Source organism: Nyctibius grandis, chromosome 9 (assembly GCF_013368605.1).
Source record: "Nyctibius grandis isolate bNycGra1 chromosome 9, bNycGra1.pri, whole genome shotgun sequence".
Classification (NCBI taxonomy): domain Eukaryota; kingdom Metazoa; phylum Chordata; class Aves; order Nyctibiiformes; family Nyctibiidae; genus Nyctibius; species Nyctibius grandis.
Genome location: NC_090666.1, coordinates 21072471 through 21095675, shown reverse-complemented (window position 1 = coordinate 21095675; position 23205 = coordinate 21072471). Strand labels below are relative to the sequence as shown.

Genomic DNA, 23205 nt, shown 5'->3' with positions numbered 1-23205 from the left:
TCTGCCCCCCGCCTCCAGTAAGCACAACACGGGGTGGGGGGGCTGCTTCCAGTAGGGCCTGGGGATGGGAGCATCCTGAGTTGCCATGGTGACACCGGCTGCATCCTCAGGCAGGCGAGAGCATCGCTGGTGCAGTCCTGCGTGGGTGTCCCCCACCTTCCCTCCCAGCTGCTGACCCTCAGGGAGCGCAGGGCTGGTTCCTGGCTTTTGGGGGGCACTCTGGAGCAGCGGTACTGGACTCTGGAGCCAGGTGAGCTCAGAGCAGAGTGAAGCAAGCCTTCAGCTGCAGCCTGTTGCGCTGGGGGTGCGCGGTGCTCCTCCCTCCCCCAGGAAGGTAACTCCCCCCTTTCCCCACCACATCTGCCCTCCAATCCAGCAAGGACCCGGTTTGCAGGGCCTGGAATGAGCGGGGAACTGGGCTCACCTGGGCTTCCCTGGTGTAGGCACTGGCAGAGGGACAGGAGGGATAAGAGCGGGATGATGGGGGGGGGGAGCTACTAGTGACCCACATCCCTTAATCCGTGCCCTGCCCTGCGTCATGGAGTTACCTAAGCCCTGATGCAGGTTCCCCAACGGGGACATGGCTCCCTGCCCCGGCTCTGAGGGAGCCAGCTGTGGCCAGCACCCTCATTTTGCCCTTGCAAGGCCAAGCTTGAGGTGGGGGGTCTCCAGCCTGAGTGCTGGTTGCACAGGGGTAACTACTCCTTCCCCCCCCACTTCACCTCCTGCCATCCTTAGGGACCAGGCTGTGCAAGGCTCAGGGACCCTGGAGGAAGGGGCACACCCCCGGGAGGGATCCCCCAGTCCCTGCAGCTCCTTTTCCATACATGGGCTCCCTGTTGGCAGCATCAGCCCCCCCCACCCTGCAGCCTGAGCCCTCCCCAGAGGAGACACTGACATCAGAGCCCTCTCCCTTAAGCTGATTAGGGCAGTGAGGACATGTAGGAGCAGATGCCACCAAGGCCGTGAGAGTGACCCGACCCTGGAGGGACGCAGAGGGGGCAGTACAGAGCCCCCAGATCTGGGGACTGCTCTGATCCGGGGGTGCAGGGAGAGGTGCTGGGGGCTGGCCACCCCCTCCATGGGCTGGGTAATTGCATGGCACTCCCCCTACACAGCTGGCTGGATCCCTGCTATAAGCCTGGTCCTCAGCCCTGGCACCCTGAACCCCGATGGGAGTGGGATGGGGAGCACAGGCCCAAGGGAGGAGGGGACAGGCAGAAGGCAGCCCCTGAGCCCACACCAGCCACTGCGAGCACCAGTGGATCTGTGGGTGGTTCCTGGAGCCGGCCGAGCAGTGCCTCCCCGCTCACCCCAGCATCAGTCACACGCGAGCCTGGCCCCACGGCTCAGGGCCTCCTCACTCCTCGCACTGTGCAGCCCAGCAGGGACACCTGCTGTGGGATCGGGCCATGCTGGGCCCAGTGCATTGCCCCGAGCTTTGTACAGGGCTCTGTGGGTCACGAGAGATCTGGCTCCTGGCATCCCAAATTGCCCTGGATGATGGCAGGGTGGCAGATGTCCCATCAGGCCAACTGCATCTCCTCTTTGCCTCCAGCTGCCACATCCCCTTGCCAGCCTGGGAACAGGGTATGTAGCTTCCCTGGAGGCATGTCTCAAGAAGCCCAGAGGTTTCCAGCTCTGCCCTATCTCTTGCGGGGGGCTGTAAGAGGCAGAGCTGATGCTCAGAGACAAGTCAGTGTGTGGAACAAGGCAAGGTGGCCACATCCTCCCCATCCCAGCCCTGCAGGTGCTCTGGCTTGGGTGAGAGGGGATTTGCTGGGTGGTTTCTCCTCTCACCAGCCCCCTGCAGACACAAGAGGACTCGGGTCACACCACCTCTCTGCTTTATTGAAGACCAATCCCTCCCCCCAACCAGCGCAGAGCCCAGCACACCCAACTCTTCTGCATCCACTGGGCCAAAGTCCTGCTCCAGAGGATAGGGGGCACCTCCTTGGACACAGGGGGAGAGACCAGGGCTGCCCCTCAGTGCCCAGGGCTGTCAGCCCTTCTCCTGCTTCACCTCCCACCCAGCCTTGCCCCAGGGGATGTCCCCACCCGTGGAGGGTGTCCCACCAAGCCCTGCATGTGAGGGGCTAACGCCACAGTGAAACTGGAGCATTAAACGTGGAAGTGACCAGCAGGACATGGGCTCGCGTGCAGGGTGTCTGGGACCATCCCGCTCTGTGGTGTGGTCCTCAGGCAGTGGGGAGAGGACAGAGCTGCAGGGCCCAGGCTGTGCTTCCTCCAGGCTCTGGGGAGGCCCTGAGGGCTGGCAGTGCCCCCCATGCCTGCCCCTGCCACCTCCAGCCCCAGAACCCTGCCCTGGCAGGAGTTAACCCATGCAGGGCACCTGCTTTCCAGACCAAGGCTTCTCCTGAGGACTGGAGGAGGCCACCGTCAGCAGGAGGTGTAGGAGGGATGCAGGAAAGGAAGGCTTTGGAGACGAAGGTGGGGGACCAAGGAGTGGCATGGCCCTTTCCCTGCCCCTGCCCAGAGGGACCCTCGCCCATGGACAAAGCTGCCCTGGGGCTTCAGCTCCTGCCTCCTCTCTGTGGCGAGAGGGGAGGGCAGGCACAGGCTGGAGGCAGAGCTAAGGATGTTCATGGGGTGGGTGGTGTGTTGCAAAGGGAAGGAGAGGCACGGTCCCTGACAGGAGGAGAGCCCATGGTTTTTCCTTCCATTCACACCCTGCTTTAGGTATCCACGTCCTTTCCCAGGATCATGGATCCCTTCTCACCCTAAATTTAGATGGCTTCTGTCCTCCAGCCACCCACATTGGGGAACCAACCCAGCTACCCTGCAAGCACCCCTCGCTCCCCATGCTGCTCTCCAAATCTAAAAGGGGGCAACTGAGAGCAGGGCATGATCCCACCCCCCCCATGCCTTCCTGCTGAGCTCCACAGCTCCACAGCCCCACGCCGCCGGGGACGGGGAGGTCCGCCTGCCGCGGCCAAGCCTCTAATGGTAATGGTTGTTCATGTTGTTGAGGTGGGAGGCTGCCATGGCGCTGAACGGGGCAGAGGGCTGGAGCCCGTGCCCGGGGTAGAGGGATGGGCTGGAGCCAGGCCAGTAGGAAAAGCCAGCCGGCGTCACCCCCGAGGTCATGAGGTTGAGTTTGGAGATGCCTGAGAAGGGCAGTGGAGCCAAGTTGCCCTGAAATTTGTAGAGGGTGTGATCGGGGGCAGCCGGCTGGCACACCTGCGCCAGCCCGTGGAAGTCGAACTTGTAGGCATAGCGCTTGCCATGGACCTTGGTCATGATGTTCTTGTCGTAGTAGTAGCGCAGCGCCCGGCTCAGCTTGTCGTAATTCATGTTGGGTTTGCTCTTCCGCTCGCCCCAACGCCGCGCCACCTCGTCGGGGTCGACCAGCTTGAACTCCCCGTTCGTGCCTTCCCAGGCGATGCAGTTCAGGTTGGCCCGGTCCGAGAGCAGCTCCAGCAGGAACTGCCACAGCTGGATCTGCCCGCTGCCTGCAAGGCCGGGCCCCGGAGAGGTTAAAGCTCCCTCCCTGGGCACAAGGAGCGGGGCAGGATGTGCCCCAGGTGCCCTGGTCTCCTTGACCCCCCGCTACATTCCCCCCTCCCGGACCCAGGTTTCAGATGCACCTCATTGCATCTCCCCTGCTCTAGAGACATAGAAGATGGTAACGAGGTCTTGTCTCCTTTGCAGCATGCCTACCCTATTCTACCCCCCCAGCAAGAGGAGGAAAGGATGCCCCTGCACCTCAGGACAGGGGTAGGAGTGCTCAGAGGTCAACACAGGCTGCAGTGAGCCTGGACCCAGGGTCCCAACATCCCTCCTGCCCTCATTCACATCCCACTGAATATGAGTACCTGCTCACTTGCTTTCGTGTGAGGAACTGGCCTGGTTCTTTCATCTGCAACCCCAGGAAGGAGGTATCTGGGCAGTACCCAGATCCATCCCAGCACTCATAGTCCCCACTCTGCTTGCAACTGGGATGGTGTCACAGCACAGCCCCTGCCCATCTCTAGGGGCACTGTGCCCTGCAAGGATGTCTCCATGGTGAGCTGAAGTTGGGGTGCAATGCTGCTCTGACCTGCACCCCTGGCAGGAGGAGGCAGGTATAGGGGAAGGAGAGATCAGGACAGGGCAGGACCTGCTATGGGTTTGAATCAGGCACTAATGTTCCTTATTTCCAGAGGAAAACTGTCCTCTCTGAGCCATGGCCATTGCACCCGCAGCTTGCACTGAGGAGCACCCTTGGTCAAGATGCCCCTGCGCCAGGCTGTGCACACACAGGAGCCTGGCACACCTGGACGTGCTCATGGTAAGGCACAAGGACAGGCTCCACTGATTCTGGCCAGAGGTCACGAGAGCAGAGGGTCCTTGGACATTAGGGTGATGAGCAGTCCCACTTCTGGGACCCAGCCACCCTGCAGAGCAGCCCTGCACTTACCTGGACACCCCACACGCCCCCCCCGTTCCCTCCCAAGCAGCAAGCCCTGCACATCCCTGCTCCCGACCCCGGCCCTTGCAGCACAGGCTCTTCCCGCAGCAGGGGAAGTGTCTTTGCATTTCACCCTCCTCACGGTGCTTTTCTGCCACTATTTTGACTAATGGTGCTTGGATCCCATATAGAGGTTTAGCACCCATGACCCCTGCAGCGGTCCCACAATTCAACTACATTTCTCACAAAGACCCACCTTGTCCTGCTTGTTTCGCACCCGCCTATTTTATCTGGTGCCCCCCCAATTCTCTCTCTAGAAGAAGCAGGGAACAGCCGTTCCCCATCCATCCCCATTCCACCAAACCCCACCCAGACATCCCGATCCAGGCAGACAAGCCCAGGACTTTTCAAGGTATTGTATTTCCAAATCCCCCATCCTGGGAACAAGGTGGGGCATCTCTCCTTTCCAGGGTTCATCCGCAGCCCTCGCCTCTTCTCCAACCCTGCAGCCCCCGCCCTGGGCTCCTGCTATCCCCCACCCATGGGGTGACCCACCCCATGCAAGGAGGGCAGGGAGGTGTTGGGGGGTGTAGCTGGGTGGCGAGGCTCAATCCTGCCTGCCACAGGGTGCTGTGCTGCAGCGCCCGGCAGCTCCCTGAGGAAACCTCCAGGAATCCAAAAAGGTCCTTCTCAACGCAACGCAGTGCACAGAGGATGGCTGGGGCAGAGTCCGCAGTGCAGAGGCAAAAGGGCCCTCCCAGACCCAGCTTTGCCCCCCCTCCTACTGCTAAAACCAGGGCTCCCCTTTTCCTGCTCAGAACCCCCCCTGGCACCTGTCTCCTTGCCAGGAAGGCAAGATACATGGCCCAAACACTGCAGTGCTGGCCCCATGTCTGCTCGATGGCCAGCCCTGCTGCGCTCCCCAGGCTGCTCCCTGGCCAGCCCTTGGCCCATGCCCAGGTTCCCTGGACGGCTTTACCCAGACGAATGGCTCTGGCTCCCGGGCTTCCATCATCTCCCGGCCGACCCATGCACTGCCCGAGCCCCAGCCCTGCACCCACATCTCCCACCCGGCTGGTATCTCACTATTCCCCAGCTCCCAGGCGCGGGTTCCCCAAATCCAGATTAGCCCCTGCAGCTCCTGGGCTGGCTGGCAGCTCCCTCCCCGTCGGAGCACCGGGAAGGACCCAACCCGCATCCTCGCACCCGCCCAGCCCCACTGCGGGGCTCCGGGGGGCCCGGGGGCGCTGGGCACCCTGCTCCCCTCTGCTGCAACGGGACGGCGGCTCCCGGCCATCGGGGCTCGGCCGCTCTCCCGACTCTCTCTCGGTTTCAGTGGCAGATGCTCCCAGCCCGAGCCGTCCGCGGCGGCAGGGAGTGGCGTTCTGTGGCCGCCGTGTCCCGCGTGGGCAGTGCCCCGATGGCTGTGGGGCAGGGGAGGGTGCGTGGGACCTCGGGAGGGTCCCCGCTGCGGGCAGGCTGGGGGGAGCGGGGCCGGTCCTGGGGAAGGGACAGCGGTGCTCTTACCTTTCTGCACGCCCGGGCTGAGGGACCCCCACGCCTGGCTCTTGCCGTCTTTGAACAAAGTTTCACCGACTGGATCTGAGGGGGAGGAAAAAGGGGCGCGGGTGGGAGTGGAATGGTGGGGGGGCCGGGGCCAGGTGGGACTGCGACCCCTTGGCACCCACCCGCAGGCAGCCTCCCCGCAGCCCCCTGGCCGCTCCCCCTCGCCTGCCCCGCTGCTGCTGCTGCAAAGCCAGGAAACGCGTCCAGGAAAAAGGAAATCCGATTTCCGACCCAGCCAGGGAAGCTTTTAAATAGGAATAGAAAACCCCCCAGGCTGGGGTAGGGAGGAGAAAAGGAGAGAAGAAGAGAGCTGCAGGGTATGGAGAGAGGGAGAGGAGGCGGGTGGGGTGGAAGGATGGGTGGCAGGAGCGGCGGGTGGAAGGAAGGACGAGTGTCAGTGTTTGGGGAGCGGACGGCTGGGGAAAGGAGAGAGAGACGGAGAGGTGGATGGAAGGAAGGAAGAAGGCATGGGTGGATGGATGGAAGGACAGAAGGGAGGATGGATGGGTGGGTAGGTGGAGGGAAGGGTAAGAAGAAGGAGGGAAGGAAGAGTGAGGTGTGGAAGGATGGAAGGAAGGGCAGGTAATGGATAAGACAGTGGAAGAACAGGCTGATGTAAGGGATGGAGGGTAGATGGAGGAGATGGCTGGTAGTGGGGACAGAAAGAGGGACGAAGGGACAAGTGGGTGGGGTGGAAGGATGGATGGAAGCACAGGGGAAGGGTGGGCAGGTGGAAGGCTGGGTTGGAAGGACAGAAGGGAGGATGGAGGGATGGAAGGACAGGGGGACGGTGGGTGGATGAGGGATGGAAGGGAGGACAGGTGTGTGGGTGTGGAAGGCTGAGAGGGCGGCTGGAAGGAAGGAGGAAGGGATGGTTGGGGGGCTGGAAGGCAGGAAAGGAGGATGGACGGAGGGAAAGAGGAGGGCAGGGTGGGTGCTGGAGGGAGATGGGGCAGAGGAGGGCCCCAGGACAGCGGCAGGGCAGGGCGGGCGGGGGCCGGGTGCTGTGCGGGGCAGCGGCCGGGGTGTCCGCCCGTACCTGGCAGGTACATGTTGAGCAGCAGTGGCACCGTTCCGGCGCCGTATCTCATGGCAGCTGTGGGGGCGGCCCGCGGGCTGCATGTTTTAATATTCCTGCCCCTATTATTATTATTATTATTCCACTTTATCAGGGAGCAGCTGATGGCGAATAAATGGCAGCGGGACGGGCAGGGGCCGGGCAGGGGCCGGGGGAGGCAGCGGGGAGGGGGGGAGTTTCCAGGCAACTCGCAGGGACTCGGGGCCCCGGCTCCAGCAATTTCCTCCGCTGTAATTAAAGCGGGCGCTGCCCCCCCGGCGCGGCCCCCCCCCCCCCCCCCCCCCCCGCTATCGGGCCCGCATCAGACTTTAATCACGGCCGCGGGTTTCTATGGAGAGCGGCTCAGGCCGCTGCCTGCCTCTTCCGCCTCCTTAACTCTTCGCAAACACGGCGCCGCCATCCCAGCTGGGAGCGGGGCTCGGACACTGCCTGGAGACCACCCGGGCCTGCCCCCCCCGCCCCCGCAGCATCCCACTCCCCGACTCGCACGGCTGGCCAGCAGGCACGGTGGTCCCCGTGGTGCCAGCATCGCCTGGGACCTCTGCATCTCACCTCACGGCATCGTCCCACCTGCCTTCGTCCCTCCGAGCCAGCCGTGCTGCTGGCCATGGGGCTCCCTCCCTGCCCCTTCCCCAGCTCTGGGGTCCTCAGCACAGTCCTGGGGTCCCACTGCAGCTCCCAGAGCCATGAGATGGGTCACTTGGGTCCCCACCATGTCCCTCCATATCTGGGACACCGGTGGTGGGATCCCTTTGCAGCGCCCAGAGCTCCAGGGTGGGTAAGTGCAGCACCAGGGGTTGGTGGCACCAGGACATACTACAGCTCTGCCACCTCCCTGTCTTCTTGGTGCTTTGCTGGACAGTCCCTGCCTCAGGGGTGGTTAAGGCTGTGACCATCCTGGGGTCTCCAACCCTGTCCCAATCTCTAGCCCATCTTTATTAGGACCTGTAGAAGCTGTGTGACCCCCAACACCCACACAAAGCTATATGACCCCATCTCCACCAGATTGTCCTGGGCAGTCCTGGGTGTTGTGAAGACGGAAGGGCGAGTCAGGGAGAAACTTGTAACAGGGAAAGGGTCTGGGGTGATCTCGTTTCCCAAAAGGCACATCTGGCCAGGTTTTTCCCCATCACCTGTGGCTCCAGCTGCTACATGCAGCTGAGGGGTGCCCGGCAGTGGGTCCGCTCTTGTCCAGGGCACCCCACAGCTTGAGGCAGCCAGGCAGCATGCCAGCAGCAGGCACCAGCTCTGCTCCACAAATCCAGTGCCGTACAGCCAAGCCGCCCGTCAGCCCACAACCTCTCCTGCGGTGTTTCATTGATGTCTAGTAAAAGGGTGAGCTCTCACGCCAGACTTTTAGCCGAATTTCTTGAAAGTGGTCATCATCATGAGACGTGAATCCAATGGAAATCAGGATACAGTCGTGCCAGACCCATGGATATCATTTACACTGTCGCTGAAATGTGCCCTGCATAAGAAGAAGCTGCAGCGCAAGGGGAGCAATGCTCAGCCAGGGTGCCTTGAGGTGCCACAGCCCAACGGGGCTGGGGGCTCCGCCTGGGTGGGGGTGTCCAAGGGTTTAGGAAACAGGCGGCCCCATGGGTGCTGAGCTGGGCTCCAGGTGCTCCACCCCTGCTGCCCACCTCCATCGGGGACAGAGAGCAGATGCTGGCAGAGGGGGAGATGCGAGGAGAGCCCGCGTTACACCCCCACCGATTCCCCACCGATCCTGTTTGGATGTAACAGCCCTTAAAATGTTTCTCTTCCCCCAGCTTGTCCCCTGAGCTGCCCTGAACCCCAGTGCAGGGTGTCCCAGCTCCGTACTTTCCAACAGCCCTGGTTTCTCCCCCCATCCCTCTCCTCCCCAGCCCCCCAAGTGCAGCTCTCCCAGCAGCGGGTCCGCAGCCTCCCAGACTTGCTTTCGCTGCCTGAGTCACTGGAACAAACCGCAGGCAACGGAAAACAAGCCCCGGAGACAGCGGGGTGAGGTGGGGAGGGGGCCAGACCCGCTGAGACCCTCTCTCCCCCCCCAGCCCTGGTGACCAGGATCCTCCTCCAGCAAACCTGCATGGTGGAGGGCACGGAGGGGGGGAATCTGGGCTGAGGGACACCGCATCAGCCCAGAGTGGGGGGAGCAGTTTGGGATCAGCCTGAGAAGCAGGGATAGGGCTGCAGGAGCTGGAGATGCAGGGACTGTGGGGGGCACTGGCATGGAGACTCCGGGGTCCCTGGGAAAGCCAGTGGGTTGGTGGGCTGACAGTGGGGTGTGAGGGGACTGTGGGCTTTGGGTGCCCTGGGGGCTGAGGGGTGCAGAGGGGCAAGAAGTGTGGGGTCCCGGGGGCTGGGGACCCCTGTGCCCATGCAGAGCTTTGGGGACCTGAGTGATGTGACCCCAGGTTCATGGGGGAGCTGAGACATGGGGGAGCTGGGGCAGACCCACAGGAATGGTGTTGGGGGGCAGGGTACACGAGGAATCCAGGGAACAGGGGCCCAGGTCCATGGGGAAGCCAGGGGATGGGGCTTCAGGTCAGGAGGGGATCTGGGAGATGAAGATTCAGGTCCGTGGGACTCCAGGGGACAGAGCCCGGACACGTGGAGCACCCAGCTGGCAGCAGCAGAAGGTCCCCCCAGCTGCAAGCAGGCAGTTTGCCCCCCACCCCCCAACCCAGCACTCTCCCCCACCCAGGATGGAGCAATAAGGACCCCACATTTTGCCATGACCCCCCACGGCTCCCCCCCATCGCAGCCCTGTGCTCAGGTGCCCGGGACAACTTCACCTGTGTGCCAGCGACGTGGAGCAGAGCCGAGCTGACGTGGCCTTGGGCTGGCTGCAGCCTGGCCGGGTGTGCAGGAATGTGTTTGTGCAGGGGGAGAGGCCGGGGCTGCCGTGGGGCTGTGGCGGGGTGGGGCCAGCGGGGACACGGAGGGGACAGGGGAGGGCTGGGGGGCACCCCGCAGCGGGGACGTCCTGTGGGATGGGGATGCACAAGGTGCTGGAGATTTTGCATGGTGCACATTGGGGTGCAAGGGGAGAGGGAGCGGGGGCGTGTGGGGCGTGCGTAGGCACGCTTGTGTGCACGCTCCTGTGCGAGCTCACGTGTGCGCTGCACACACTCACACGCACCAGGGCTGGGGGCTCTGGGCAGCCCTGGGTGACGGGCATGCACACACCGACCCCCAGGCCAGTCCTTCCCAGTCTCCCAGCACCCTTGTGGGGCACCACTCCCCGATCCTGTCCTTCCCAGTCTCCCAGCACCCTTCTGGGGCACCCACAGCCCCAAGGCCAGGTGTGCTTGTAGCAGGGTGGGTATGCGGGGACCCGGACGTCCAAGCCACCCGGCACTGTTCCAGCATCCTGCAGCTTTAGAGGGGATGTCCTGGGTGCAGGGAGCACCTCGGGACCGGAGACCTGTACCCCCAGAGAGCTCGGGGTGCCAGAGCAGGATGGAAGAGGAGGAGGAGGCTGGGAAAGGGTGCTGGAGGAGAAGGAGGTGGCTGGGTGGGGCTCCCAGTGTGCCCAAGCCGGATGCTGGCACGGATGTGCTGGCGTGGCTGGGCTGGGGGTGGGGGGACCCAGACCCTAAGAGTGCTGGGAGCAGTGAGCTGAGCCCCCTGCCAGCTGCAGGACACTGCCCTGAGGACCTCCTGCCCCTGTCCCCCGCACCCCCACACAACCCCTGTACGTCCCCTCTATAAGCCAGTGCCCCCAACCCTGTCCCAGCTGTGGCCGTCCCATTTGCGGCAGTCTTCCCCCACAGATGACCCCAATGCTCCTGCTCCCCAGGCCCACAGCAGGCAGGGCCCCCCCCTCTCTCTTCCAAACCGAGGTGCAGAGAGAGGGGACCTTGTGTTCACAGGCTTTGTAGCAATCACCTTCCCTGGCACCGAGCCTGGGAGGAGGATCCAGGGCACAACCTCCCTGGATGCCCCTCTTGGCTCCAGCCTCTTCTTTGCCCAGTAAGGCCAGTAAAAGTTCCCAGTAAGCTCCCATTTCCCCAGTTGGAGCATCATGGGTGTGGGAACCATTCTGCATCGCCTCTACTCGCTGTGCATGGATGGGAAGTGGGGCACAGAGAGCTCAGCCCAGGGTGGAGGTGGCCACGGGTCCAAAACCACCTGGGGAAAGGGAAATCCCTTGCAGCTGCTGAGAGCTGGGGGGCAGCAGGGTTGGGGCACGCACCCTGCCTCCCACCCCACAGGGGGTCCCCTGGGCCTGGCAGCCCCCGAGGAGCAGAGCAGAGGCAGGAGCACCCTTTTTTTTTGGACAAATGCCTTTATTTGCTACTGGAGAGAGGTCTATTGCACAGCAGCCCGGAGGCTGCAGGGCGTGCGGCCCTGCCCCTGCTCAGTGCTGGACGCGGCGGATGGATTGGATCTGGTTGGTGTGGGCCTGGCTGCTGTATTCGTTGTACTTCTTGAACTCACCGTTCTGTCTGTCCCGCTCCAGCACGTACTGGTAGCCCCTGTATCCCGGGTACTGGTATGCTACCCACCTGCAGGCAGACCTCTGGCTCAGAGCCCCAGCCCAAATCCCCCCATTCCACCCCATCCCATCCCATCCCATCCTATCCCATCCCATCCCATCCCATCCCTCTGCTTGCCCTGTGAGGGGAGGGACAGAGAACACCCCACACCTTGGATTTTCAAGGGAAGGGGAGAGGCAGGCACCCCTCCTTTTCGGGTCCCCCTTCCCCATCCCTGGGGCTATGCAGGAGGGAGGTGCTCACCAAACCCCTGTTCTTGGCCCCCCAATTTCCCCCCTTCCCACTGGTGGGACTCACGCTCCGGCGTTCACTTTGATGGATGCCACCTCCTTGTTGCGCCAGCCCATGGCCTGCAGCGAGGGGTAGTCATCGTTCAGCTCAAACTTGTGCCCCTGGAAGTTCTCCCTCTCATAGAGGATGACTTTGCTGTCGTTATGGTTCTGCAGGGGGAGACAGCTGGGGGTCAGCGGGGATGGGGTAGCTTGCGTAGCTATAGGGGATGTGGCATCAGGGGGACATGCGCTAAGGCACCGTGGGGGGGGCCTGGGATCATGCCCAGCTTTGGTGCAAGGCATGGGGATCTCCTTCAGCCTGACACCCTCTCACCGGGACACCCCAGGGCTGCCCAGAGGATGCTGCTCTCATGTCCCTGTGGTCCCAGTGCACAGTTGCCAGTCAGGGTGACAGTGGCCACATCCTCCACACCCACATGGGCTCCTGCCCTCAGCATCCTCGCGCTCTCCGAGGATGCAGGAGGGTTGCGGGGCAAGGCAGGCTGCTGAGAGTGGTCCCCCCTGCTCTATGGGGCTTTGCTGGGTGCTGGGCACCGAGGGGTTAATTGCTGGGACACTGAGAGATGCAGCACTGTCCCCCCCATGCCCAGCCCCCCTGACACGCATCTATCTGCACGGAGGAGCAGTCCTGCCTGTAAGGAGCGATCTTATCGCATCCCCTTTATTAAAGCCCGAGCATATCTGCCTGGCGATTATTAAAAGTTGGGGGGGGACACCCCGCTCGGAGGCGCAGACGTGCCGCTGTTGCAGGCACCAGTGTCTCTGCAGATGGAGTGATAGGGGCTGCATCTGCCTGGCCACGGCTCGGCAGGAGGGGGACAGACCCCGCACCCCAAGCACCCCTGCAGGCTCCTCTCTGCTCACCCCATCTCCAGGTATCCAGGACGGGGGGGGACAAGGCCTGGGGACCCCAGCCTGGGAGGTGACTCTCCAATGCACAAAGCAGAAGGAGCTTGGACAGTGTTTCAGGTTAAGTTTTAGCCCTAAAGAGCATCCCAGGATCCTTGCAGGGAGGCGGGAGCCAAGGGGTGCAGCCACCCCTCCACCCCATGACACCTCCATGCACGCCTCGCCCCTCCATCCCACGTCCCAAGGAACCTGTCCTCCTGTCTGTCCCTCATCTCCCTCCATGCTGGGCTGCTGGGGGGAGGCTCTGCCTGCCCCGGGTGCACTGCAGCGATGTTCCCGTAACTCACTGCGCACTTGACGGGTCGGAAGGAGAGGAGATGCTCGGTCCGGTAGCCGCTGTTCCCGCTCCAGGCCTCCCACCGTGGATAGTCACCTTTCTCCAGGATAAACTGCTGCCCCTGGTACTCGGGGTACTCGAAGCCCACCCAGCTAGAGGGGAGAGGAGGAAAGCCCTCAGGGATGCGCGTCACAGCCTGGGCTTCTCCCTCCCGCGCAGGGGACAGAGAGGTCCTGGGAGGGTATGGGTCTGTCACAGAGGCTGAGGTCCTTGCTAGCAGCAAACGTCCCTTTTGAGAGCGGGACCCCTCTCCCCAGGGCCACACCATTGCGTCCGACCCGTGCATCAGCTCAGCAGAGTCTCCCTGCTTTGCAGATGGGGAAACTGAGGCACGATGCAAGGAGCGCAGGGACGGAGGTCGCACGATGAGGCTGTGTTGGAGCCGAGGAAGGACCCGAGTGTTCTGGCTTCTCGGCAGCTCCCGACAGCCCCCCAGGAGCAGTGGGTTTGCCGGAGCGGGGTGCGCCAAGGGGCCGCGGGGCTGGCGGGGCACTTACGGGCCAGACTCCACCTTGATGGAGCGGATCTTGCGGAAGCCGCGCTCCATGATGCTGGGGCACTCCATGAGGAACTCGCAGCGCTTGCCCTGGAAGTTCTCTTCCTCCCACACCGTGATCTTGTACTGCCCCAGGGTGTCCATGGCTTCGCTGCTGGTCATGCAGGTCACTCAGCTGCTGGCAGAGCCCCACACATCACCCGGGCGGGTGCCCACCATCAGCCCCCAGCCACCCTGCTCCATGCCACCAAGCCTGGGGTGCCAGCGGTGCTGCCCTCACACATCCCGTGCCACCGGCCCCTCGCCCTCCCAGGCTGGCACTGAGGACACTTCCCATTCCCCTTCCCTTGGTGCTCAGGGATCTCTGCGTGGTGACCCCCAAGTTGCAGGGGGCACTTGCGATGCCCTATCTCTCCATGGCATGTACCCGGGGATGCCTCAGTTTCTGTGCTCCCAAGCTCCCTACGATGACTTACGGGGTCGGCCGGGTGTGGTGGCACTGTACCCGGTGCAGGGGGGCAGCAGTGACCCCGACTCAGACACGGGTGCGGGGTGCAGTGAAGATGGGTGCCAGCACCCCTCCTGCCCACACGGGGTACCCCTGCGGCTTGCCCTTCCCCAGAGTGTGCGTTGGGTGGGGGGGCTTGATGTGGTGGGGGGTGAAGGGAGCGTGGCAGCGCCTGTGCAGTGGGGGGGCCTGAGGGGCTCACGGGCTGGTACTTACTTGGTCGGCAGGGCACAGAGGCGAAGGTGGCGGTGCCAGCGCCGGCTTTCCCCTCGCCCTTTATAGGCAGGCGCTGAAGTGCCTATGTCAGCAGGCAGGGAATGGGGGGGGACAGGGTGCGCACCCACCCCAGACTCTCCGGCTGTCCATTCCAGTTAGGCAGTGTGGCGAGAGCGGCCCCCCCGCGCCCCACGGGGCTGACAATGAAAGTGCTGGGCTGTGTTTGCTCAGAGGCTCAGGGCACAATGGGCAAAGGGCCTGACGCGCCACTTTCCTTTCTGCCCCCAGACAATGTCCCTGCTTGGCCAGGGGATTAGGGACCCAGCCTTTCCCAGGGCACCCGCAGCCTTTGCCAGGGTTGAGGCTGGTGGGAAGGAGGTGCCAGGGTGAAGCAGGGATTTGCCAGCTGGGAGCTGAGGGGCACTGATGTCCTCACACTGGGATGCGGGGCTCGCCTGGGGCTGCATCTGCCCCTCTGCCTGGGGCTCTGCCACTGTGGGTCCCTCCTCCGGCCAGGCTTTGCCTGGCGTGTCCTGAGCTGGCAGGGCCGGGTAGGGACTCAGTCTGCACGGGCAGGTCTCCGTGTGGGATGGAAAAAGGTTGGGGTGAGTGAGAGGGGTGCAGGAGGTGTTGGCACAGCCACAGCTCGGTCTGTTGGTGCTCTGGGAGATGTGCAACACCCTGCAGAGGTTCCTGTGTTGGCTCCAGACTGGGCACTGCTGGACCCCAGTTACATGCTCCTCATTTGCAATGCCCTGGGCATGTCCCCTGGCCTGGCAAAGGGTTCCCTGTGCTCCCCGCACACCTCCTGCCCAGGCAGGGGAACATTGTGTGCTGCGGGACGGGACCAGCTTTGGGGCAGAGCCGTGTGCTTCACCTGGGCAGCAGGACCAGCCCTGCCTGGGACTGCACCATCCCATGCAGACGTCCCCAGTGCCTCCCACCAGGACCTGGGCTGGATGAGGCCAACACTGACTGGAAAGGCAGAAGAGCGCTGAAATCCTGTCTCTCTTGGCAGCAGCGTTTCTTGCAGCATCCCTGTGCAGCCTGCGGTGAGGCCGGGTGCTCCCCTCCTTCAGCTGGGCAGAAGCCACGCTGGCCTCGGGGCAAGGGCTGGCCCAGAGCACCCCAAACCTTCCCAGGAAAACCCCAGCCCTCCTGGGGATCCTGAGCACGGGGTCAGCATCCCAAGAGAGCCCGGCAGTTCCGGTGATGGAGGGTGCAGCGAGGGCAGCTGTGGGCGGCGTTAGGACACCTGGCATCTCTGCCCCGTTCTCAGGGAGAGTTGGGGGCTGAGGGGTGACAGCAGGGACGGGCTGGGGGCAGGACTCGTGTGTTCTCTTCCTGTGTCTCCCCCCCGACACCGCTGCTCGACAAGGCTCCGGGCAGCATTTCCCTCCCGCTCGGAGGCTGCGCCGATGCCTGCGGGTCCCAGCAGAGGGTGCAGCCCGGCAGCGGTTGGAGCTGGCTCCAGCTGAGGGACATCGGGGGCCCTTGGCCGGGGACAGGCGCTGGGGAGGCGACCCTCAGCTTGTGACAACCTGGGTGCTCGTAGCAGGGAGGGGGAGACCCCCTGGGAGCTGCCTGGGGGAGCAGAGGATGGAGGGAAGGGGATGCTCCCCGGGGAGGGATGCATGGGGGTAAGTGGACCCCTGGGATGCAGCCGGGTGGCCTGGGGACATCCCTCAAAGTGCCGGGGGACAGGTTTGGGCAGCCCTTAGGGCAGGTGGAGCAAGATGCAGAGCTAGCACACTGCAGGGTCCCCCCGCACTGCTGCTGCCCCTCACCTGGGCTGTGTGAGCAGAGGTGTGGAGCACTGGTTAGTTTGGGGTGCTATGGGGTGTGAGGGCAGTCTGGGGTTATGGGGGTGCAGGGCACTGTGGGGTGTATTACAGAGCCTCAGGGAGTGGGGCACTGCAGGATACGTGGGATGCTGCGGGCTGTTATGGGGTGTGCATGTGGGGTGTGTGGGGCACTGTGAAGTGTGGATCTATGGGGCACTGGTGTTGTGCCGTGAGGGGCATGCCGGCAGCTCAGTCACCCCCATACAACCTTTTGGATAAAAGCACTTGGGGGGTGCGCAGGGGAGAAACTCACCCCCAGATGCAGGCCGTGCCCCTTCCTCGCTTCTCAGCACGTCCCACGTGCTGGGATGTGCCTCACCCTCTGCGCAGCACATTCGGGGCAGCCCCGTGGGAGCCATATCCGCACCTGGGGACAGTGGATCAGGGGGGTCACCCACAAGGGGCTGTGCTGAGGGCCCTTCCCCACTGCATCCCAGGGTGCTGATGCAGCCTGGCCTCCCTGGGCCATCTCCCAGCGCCTCCGGGCAGTCCCTGTCACCCGCCAGCACCCCTGTGGCTGGGTCACCTGCCAGCCCCCAGCCTGTGTCCCTGGGCAGGGGGAGGATGCTGCGGGGGCAGGCAGCAACTCTGCTCAAGGGCAGCTGCTAATATTGGCTGCGGGAGCTGGTTAGCGCTGCCCAGGGCCTCCTGCATAGGCTAATTTAATAAGGCCCCGCATTGCTCCCCACTCAGCCTGTTCCCTGCGCAGCAAAACAGATCGGGTTTCTCCGTACCACCGGGCACAGCGCGGGCGGCCGCAGCCCCAGGCATGGTGGGAGAACAGGGTCGCCCAAGTGCTCCGTGCCAAGCCCAGACCGTGCGGTCCATGGTCCCTGGCCGTGGGGTTATACCCTGTGCCTTGTGCAGGCGTGGGTCCCGGGAGGGTGTATGGCTTGGGGAGCTGAGCAGGCTGAACAGCAGCCCCAACGGAGGTGAGGCAGGTGCTGCCCGGCCATCCTGATGCTGATGCCACATCTGGGGCTCATGGCAGCACACTGTCTTTCCCATTGCTGCTAAGAATATTTGGGCTAGCTGACCAGGCCAGCACAGCCATATGTGGTCCTGCATCTGGCTGATGCCACGGGCTGAGCCCTGGCCACCCCCCCGAGCCCTGCAAGCCCCTCTCTCCTTGCCCCTAGCCCCACCGAGGGCTGCACCATCACCCTAAGGGGGTGGAGATCCAGGGGCTGGGCCGAGCAGGAGCAGATGGAGCTGGTGCCGGCCCCTGTTTGTCTTTCTCCCAGTTGCCTGGTGCTCTGTTTGTTCTGGGGATGGCTTCGTGCTGCCAGGGCCAAAACAGGTGGCTTTTATTTGCAGGGTCTGGCTGATTAGATCAGGGCCAGCGTGTCATCCCCCCACCCAGACAGCCCCACTGCTCCTTTTTCCTCCCCTTTGTCCCCCAGCCTCATTTCCCTGGGAAATCATCCTCCTCGGCAAGGATGCTGACACCCCCTTCCCTCCCCAGGCATCTCCCCTTTGGGGCTGCTCTGAAGGCAGCCACACTAGGATTGGTAAATCCCAGCCAAAACCCCTGCTTCCACCTGCTGGGTCCTCAAATCCCAGAGCTGATGGGCTCACTGGTGTCTCCAATGCCACTTGTCCCCTCCCGGGACCTTGCTGGCCACAGAGGACACACGTGTGCAGGCACATACCCGCCGCAGAAGCTTCCTTGCACAGGGAGCCCCGGCACACGCCAGCCGCCCTGCACGCACGTGTCCCCAGCGCACCCGGCCGTCCCCTCCCCGCAGCCGGAACCTCCCGGGATCTCAAACAGCCCGGCAGATGTTGCCGGGATTAGCTCCCACACAGGCACACACGCACGCTGCAGGCAGCCAGCCGTGCCGTGCCTGGAGAGGTCCCAGGCACTCGGGCTCCCCCGGGACAGAGCTTGGCGGGTACCTGGCCCAGCTCCTGCTGCACCCAGGGCAGGACGAGTCCTCAGGGTGAGCAGGCAGTGGGAGAGAAACCCCGATGGGAACCAGGGACCAAGATGCTGGCTGGTGTCTGGGTGCTATCACCAACGGCTGGAGAAGGGCAGGGACGCGGTGGAGGGTACAGCCATCTGCAGTGCAAGGGGTATGCTCACAGATGGGTCTTGCAAACAGCCTGCTGAGGTGGCCTTCCACACAGCACCCCTCACCCCAGCCTCCTCTCTCCCCAGGCACCCGTGGCCTTCAGCCAGCCACCAGTACCACTGCTGGGACCATCTGTCCAGACCTGCCCACCCACTACCCCCCACTATCACCCTGGCCACCCCCAGGCACACTGCTCCCCCCCTCCCTGTGGCACTGTGGGTTCCCACTCTGCCCTGAGGCACCCCCGTCTCCGGAGATGCACCCACAAAGACCCACCAAGACAAGGATCCTCCCAGGGACACATGCTCACCCCCTGCCACCTACCCAGGACCTGCCCTGCGTGGTCCCTTCCTGACCCTGGCTGCGGGCTGCCCCTGGCGCGGGGGCGTGCTCAGGCCCCTGGCTCTGCCAGCCGTGCTCGGTCCCCAGGAGGTGCCGGGGGAGCCGTGGCCTCACCTGCCTGCTCCCCTCTGTTCCCATGGGGACTAATCCCACCTGAAGGTCAGGGAGGCTCCACCAGCTGCTCACCTCCTGCCTGTGGATTACAGCCTGGGTGTGAGCAGGTGGTAACTGCCGCGTCCCCGGGCTGGCCCAGCCCTGCTATGGGGCTAATAGCAGGGACAAAACCCAGCTGGGCTGCTCCAAAAGGTGTCCTAGGGTGGTAGGTCCCTTGCAGCCTCAGGTGTCCCCCCCACATCCATCACACCCTACCCAGATGGGGATGCCAGGCACTGGGGCAGAGGAGCTAGTATCTGGTCCTCAGGTCCAGAATCTGACCTGAAACAGAGCCTGTTGGTGCCAGCTACTGCGACCTCCTGCCTGTTACCCCAGATGACCCCAGCCTGGCACCCCCAGGGCACGCCATAGCTACAGTGTCCTCGAGAAACATGCTGGTCCCCACACAGTGCCCAGTGCAGACCAGTCCCAGGGAAGTGGTGATGGAGACAGGGGGAGCGTGTCCAACCCCACACCCAGCCTATCCTGGATGCAGTTGCAGGTGCATCCCCTTCAGTACAGCATATCATATTTGGAGGGGCACCACAGGGAGAGCACAGCTTCCCAGGTCCCAGCTTTACCTGGGGTGTTGCCATGGGGGTGCAGGGTGCAAGGAGAGGGCTGGGGGGGGGGTGTGTGTGTGAGGTGGTCCTTGGATCTCCCCTTTCCAGCTCCCTCAGCCCCACAGCCAGGGGATGCCAGTTCAGTCAGTGCCTGGCCAAGGTCCCACTCCCCTCTTGGCAACATCTGTAGTGCCAGGCACCCCTAGCCAGGGTGACGCTCGCCCAGGAGACAGGCAAAAAGCCTGGCAGGGGTGGCTCCCCCCGCCCCCAGCAGCTTTGGGGAGGCAGCACAGGCAGGGGCTGAGCCAGGCACTGCAGCAGGAACAGAACATCCTGCCTTGGGGCTCCTGAAGCCGGCAACAGCTGGGCCAGGAGCAGCAGTCCTGGCACCCAGCTCAATGTTTATCCCCCGGGCAGGCTGCCCACGCACTCCCCGGGGCCACTGGCTGGCCCAGGAGAGGGGAACCCCATCGCTCACCCCTTCCCCAGAGGCCGTGTGGGAGGATGGGGCTGACGCACTCCGAGATGCAGGACTAGTGCAAGCTCTGGGGTTCTCCCTCCAGCACCTTGAGTCCTTCAGCAGAGCCCCCCCTTATCCCCTTCGCTCTTGCGGTTCAGAGACCTTTCCTGGGACAATGGAAAAACTCAGTCCCCTCACCCCTGGGGCCTGTGGGTGCAGGGGGGAGGATGTCAGGCTGTACCCACCCTGTGCCCAATGCTCCCCGTGGCCAGTAATGGGCTGGAGATGGGCAGAGCTGCCTGTTGTTTCACCATGGCAGGATACAGCTCCGTGCCTGGGACCCACCTCTCCCCTCCGCCCTGCCTGCCAAATAGCAAAAAGCTTGTCCCAGAGCCAGCTGGGATGAAGGCTGCCTCTCCCCATGGTCTCGAGTTGAGGGGGAATGTGTGGGATGGACCCATTGCCTGGGGATGGTACCTGAAGTTACAGCCTGGCACAGGGAGTGCCAGACCCCAGCACAGAGCTGGGACAGTCCCTTATGCTCTCTGCCCTGGCCCTTGGCTGGGCCAGGAGCAGGCTTGGGGGCTGGAGACAACCATGGGGTGCTCAGCAGCACCCTGACCTCCAACATCAGCTCAGCCCCAGGGACACAAGCAGCCTCAGTCTCCTTGTGCAAGCTGGCTGGGTACCCGCAACGGCGCTGGGGACAGGGGCAGGGAGCCCCTGCTCAGCCTGGGCATCTCCTCCGGGCACAACAGAGCCATGGGCAGCTGCGGTCTAGGGGTGCGCACACAGCCCTGTGTGCAGCGGCAGCTCCCTGGGCTGATCCCCACCAGGGCACTGGGGTCCAGTGGTCAACCAGCTGCCTCTGCCCCAGCCCACAGCAAAGCAGTGCCTGCCCCAGGCTGGCACACCCCATCCGGGCTGGGCAGGACACGCAGCCTGGGGCAGCACCCCGCAGGCAGCACCCCGCAGGCAGCCAGCGGCGGTGCACGCCTCTGCTCACACCCACACCTCTGTAGGATGCACACGCACCAGGACACGGAGCAGCGAGCGTGGCAGGGGCACGGCCAGCGCACGCGTGTAGCTCAGCAGGGGTGCACATACGAACACACACGCACACACATGCACCACGCACACGGCAGTGAATGCAGCAGCAGGATGCCCCAGCTCCGCGCCGCCTGCCCAGCCCAGGGAGGGCACACGCACGCGTGCACAGCCATGCACACAGATGTACACGCATACATACATGCGCTCACCCCTGCATGCGACCACACCTATATGCAAACGCAGGCACGGGCGCTCCTGCCTCCCCAGCGCCCCTCCTGCACCCTGCCCTCCCCATGCAAATCCTCCCTGTGCAGAGCTGCACCATGCAAATCCCCAGCCCATGTCCCCAGGTCCCCAACGCCACGCAAATGGCCATGCAGGGCCCAGGGCTGGGGGTACAGCACTGCACAGGCGGCAGCACCCCCCCTGCCCCTCGTTCCCTGCCAGCCTGGCATGGCCCGTGACACCGGTGCTGGCTCTGAGGTGGGACACATGGGTGTTTAAAGTCCCCAGCTCTGCCCAGCTTGGGGATCAGCTCTCCCTTGGGTGCTAACCCTGCCACAGGGCCATTCCCCAGCCAACCCAGCCCGAAGGGCAATGTGGCTTCCTGGGGCCACCCCCAGCTTTGAAGGGTGCCATGGCTTCCCAGTGCCACTGGGCTGTCAGAGCTGGGACAGGGAGAGCAGGCTGGGAAGATGGCAGGGTGGGGGGGGGCAATTTCTAGTGCTGCCTCTTGTGGCTGTCTCCTTCTCCTGCTGGGACGCATGCTGCCCTGTGCACAGACTTGCTGCAGGTGCCAGCGCAGGGTCTGGCTCCCCGGCTGCTGCCTAGATACCTTGAAAATCCAAAAAAAAAGCTTTTCTGGAGCATCTGGGCTATCTACAGGGTGCAAGAGGGGTTCCACAGCGTACTGGGTTGTGCTAGGGCACCAGCCAGCCCAGCGATGCGTGGAGCCACTGAGGGAGAGCGATGCAGCCAGGCAGAACCTCTGCTCTGCCAGATCCCCTCTCTGCCCGGCTCTGCCCCCGCGGGGATGCACGTGCGGCGGCTGGAGCAGCACGGGCAGCAGGGTCTGGCTTTGCTCAGTGTTATTAATCGTGCTCTGTTTGATCCCAGGCTGAGCAGGGCGGCTGCAGGGGGTTATGTGTGTCAGGGGATGTGTTGTGCTTTCTTGGCTTTTCAACTTTGCCAGGCTTGGTGGCAGGAGACAGAGCCCAGAAACCTGGCCCAAAGGGGTCACTGAGATGGCCAGTCACCACACTGTGTGGTGGCTGTTCCCGGGCCAGGATGAGCACTTGGCTCTGGAGAGATGCAGGAAGCTCAGCACCGCTGGAGATGCTCCCAGAGGTCTCTTCCAACCTGATTGATTCTGTGATTCTGTGATTTTGATGTTTTCCCACACCACCGGTTGGAAACTTTCCAAGCATCTGCGCAGGCAGGGAGCCCAGGACGTGCCTGAGCTCCATCCCTTGCAGGGGCACCCCAGGAAGGGAACAGGGCTCTCCTGCTCCAGGGCAGGGGCTGCTGAGCCTTGTCCTGAGCATGGATCAGATGGGGGTAAGGGAAAGCAGCAGGGATTACCCTGTCCCTTGGCACACTCTTGGGCTTCTTCGCCTCCAGCCTCTCCTCCCTCCACACTTGAGGGGCTGGGCTCAGCCTTCACAATGTGTGTGGAGAGGCTGCAGGAAGGGCTCGGGACCCATCTGTAAACTCAGAGCATCCCTGACCACAGCGGGGCTGGAGCTGGGACCTGTGTGACAAGAGAAGCATCTGTGCCTGCCGGGGAGCACCTGGGAGCGACATCCCTATGGCAGGGCAGGAGTGTGCTTGGGGCTGTCAGAGAAACTGCAGACATGGCCAGGCAGGGAGGTATGGGGCATTTTGCCCCCCCAGACAACATCCTGGGGTGGAAGGAAAGCAGGTCCATTGCTGTCCCATCTCCAAGCTCTCCGGGACTCCCTGCTGTCTCCATGGTGCTAGGAGCAGCCCCGGGCTCCGAATGTCTCTGCGCTGGCTGCAGGGGGATGAGGATGGGACAGGACATGGGATGGGACCCGAGTCCAGGTCAAGCACTGCATTGTGCTTTGAGAGTGGGCAGGGTTGTTCCGGAAGAGACCTCCCGGCTTGTCAGATCCACCCCCCCATGCCCTTTGGCAGCAAGCATGGGCAGAGGGATGGCTACCAGCAGGAGCTGGTACCTGGCTCACAGGGTGAGCAGCAGCCAACGCCTGCCCTGGGCAGCCGAGTGCACAGGCAGACGGACCCTGGAAGGGCCGGGAAGTGCAGCTCCTGGGGGAGAACCTGGGCAGAGATGTGTGGGAAAGGGTGTGACATCCCCCCATCCTCTGCCCTTCTCCCCCCTGCCCTCCCCACTGCCTGCACTGTGTCAGCAGCCAAAGCTCCCTTGGTGCCAGCAGACC

At 63.6% G+C, this 23205-nt stretch overlaps 2 protein-coding genes across 2 annotated transcripts; both read right to left on the bottom strand.

Moving 5' to 3' along the window:
* Positions 1-1842: 1842 nt before the first annotated feature.
* Positions 1843-7617, bottom strand: FEV (FEV transcription factor, ETS family member). Its single transcript, XM_068408085.1, has 3 exons — positions 7613-7617; positions 5939-6159; positions 1843-3473 (listed from the first exon to the last, which is right to left on the bottom strand). The coding sequence occupies exons 1-3, from the start codon at positions 7615-7617 to the stop codon at positions 2962-2964; spliced, it is 738 nt and encodes a 245-aa protein (XP_068264186.1). The 3' UTR covers positions 1843-2961.
* Positions 7618-11400: 3783 nt separating this feature from the next.
* CRYBA2 (crystallin beta A2) lies at positions 11401-13736 on the bottom strand. The gene is made up of 4 exons (XM_068407918.1): positions 13576-13736; positions 13029-13170; positions 11837-11979; positions 11401-11548 (listed from the first exon to the last, which is right to left on the bottom strand). Exons 1-4 carry the CDS (start codon positions 13734-13736, stop codon positions 11401-11403), a joined length of 594 nt encoding a protein of 197 aa, XP_068264019.1.
* Between the last annotated feature and the right edge of the window lie 9469 nt (positions 13737-23205).

Excerpts from the sequence above, each read along its gene's own strand:
- FEV (XM_068408085.1), bottom strand. Across the intron at positions 3,474-5,938 it reads CAGCCCGGGCGTGCAGAAAG|GCAGCGGGCAGATCCAGCTG; the intron begins GTAAGAGCACCG and ends CCGGCCTTGCAG.
- CRYBA2 (XM_068407918.1), bottom strand. The coding sequence starts at position 13,736 with ATGACCAGCAGCGAAGCCATGGACACCCTGGGGCAGTACAAGATCACG. Across the intron at positions 13,171-13,575 it reads ATCAAGGTGGAGTCTGGCCC|CTGGGTGGGCTTCGAGTACC; the intron begins GTAAGTGCCCCG and ends TCTCCCCTCTAG. Across the intron at positions 11,549-11,836 it reads ATCAAAGTGAACGCCGGAGC|GTGGGTAGCATACCAGTACC; the intron begins GTGAGTCCCACC and ends GTCTGCCTGCAG.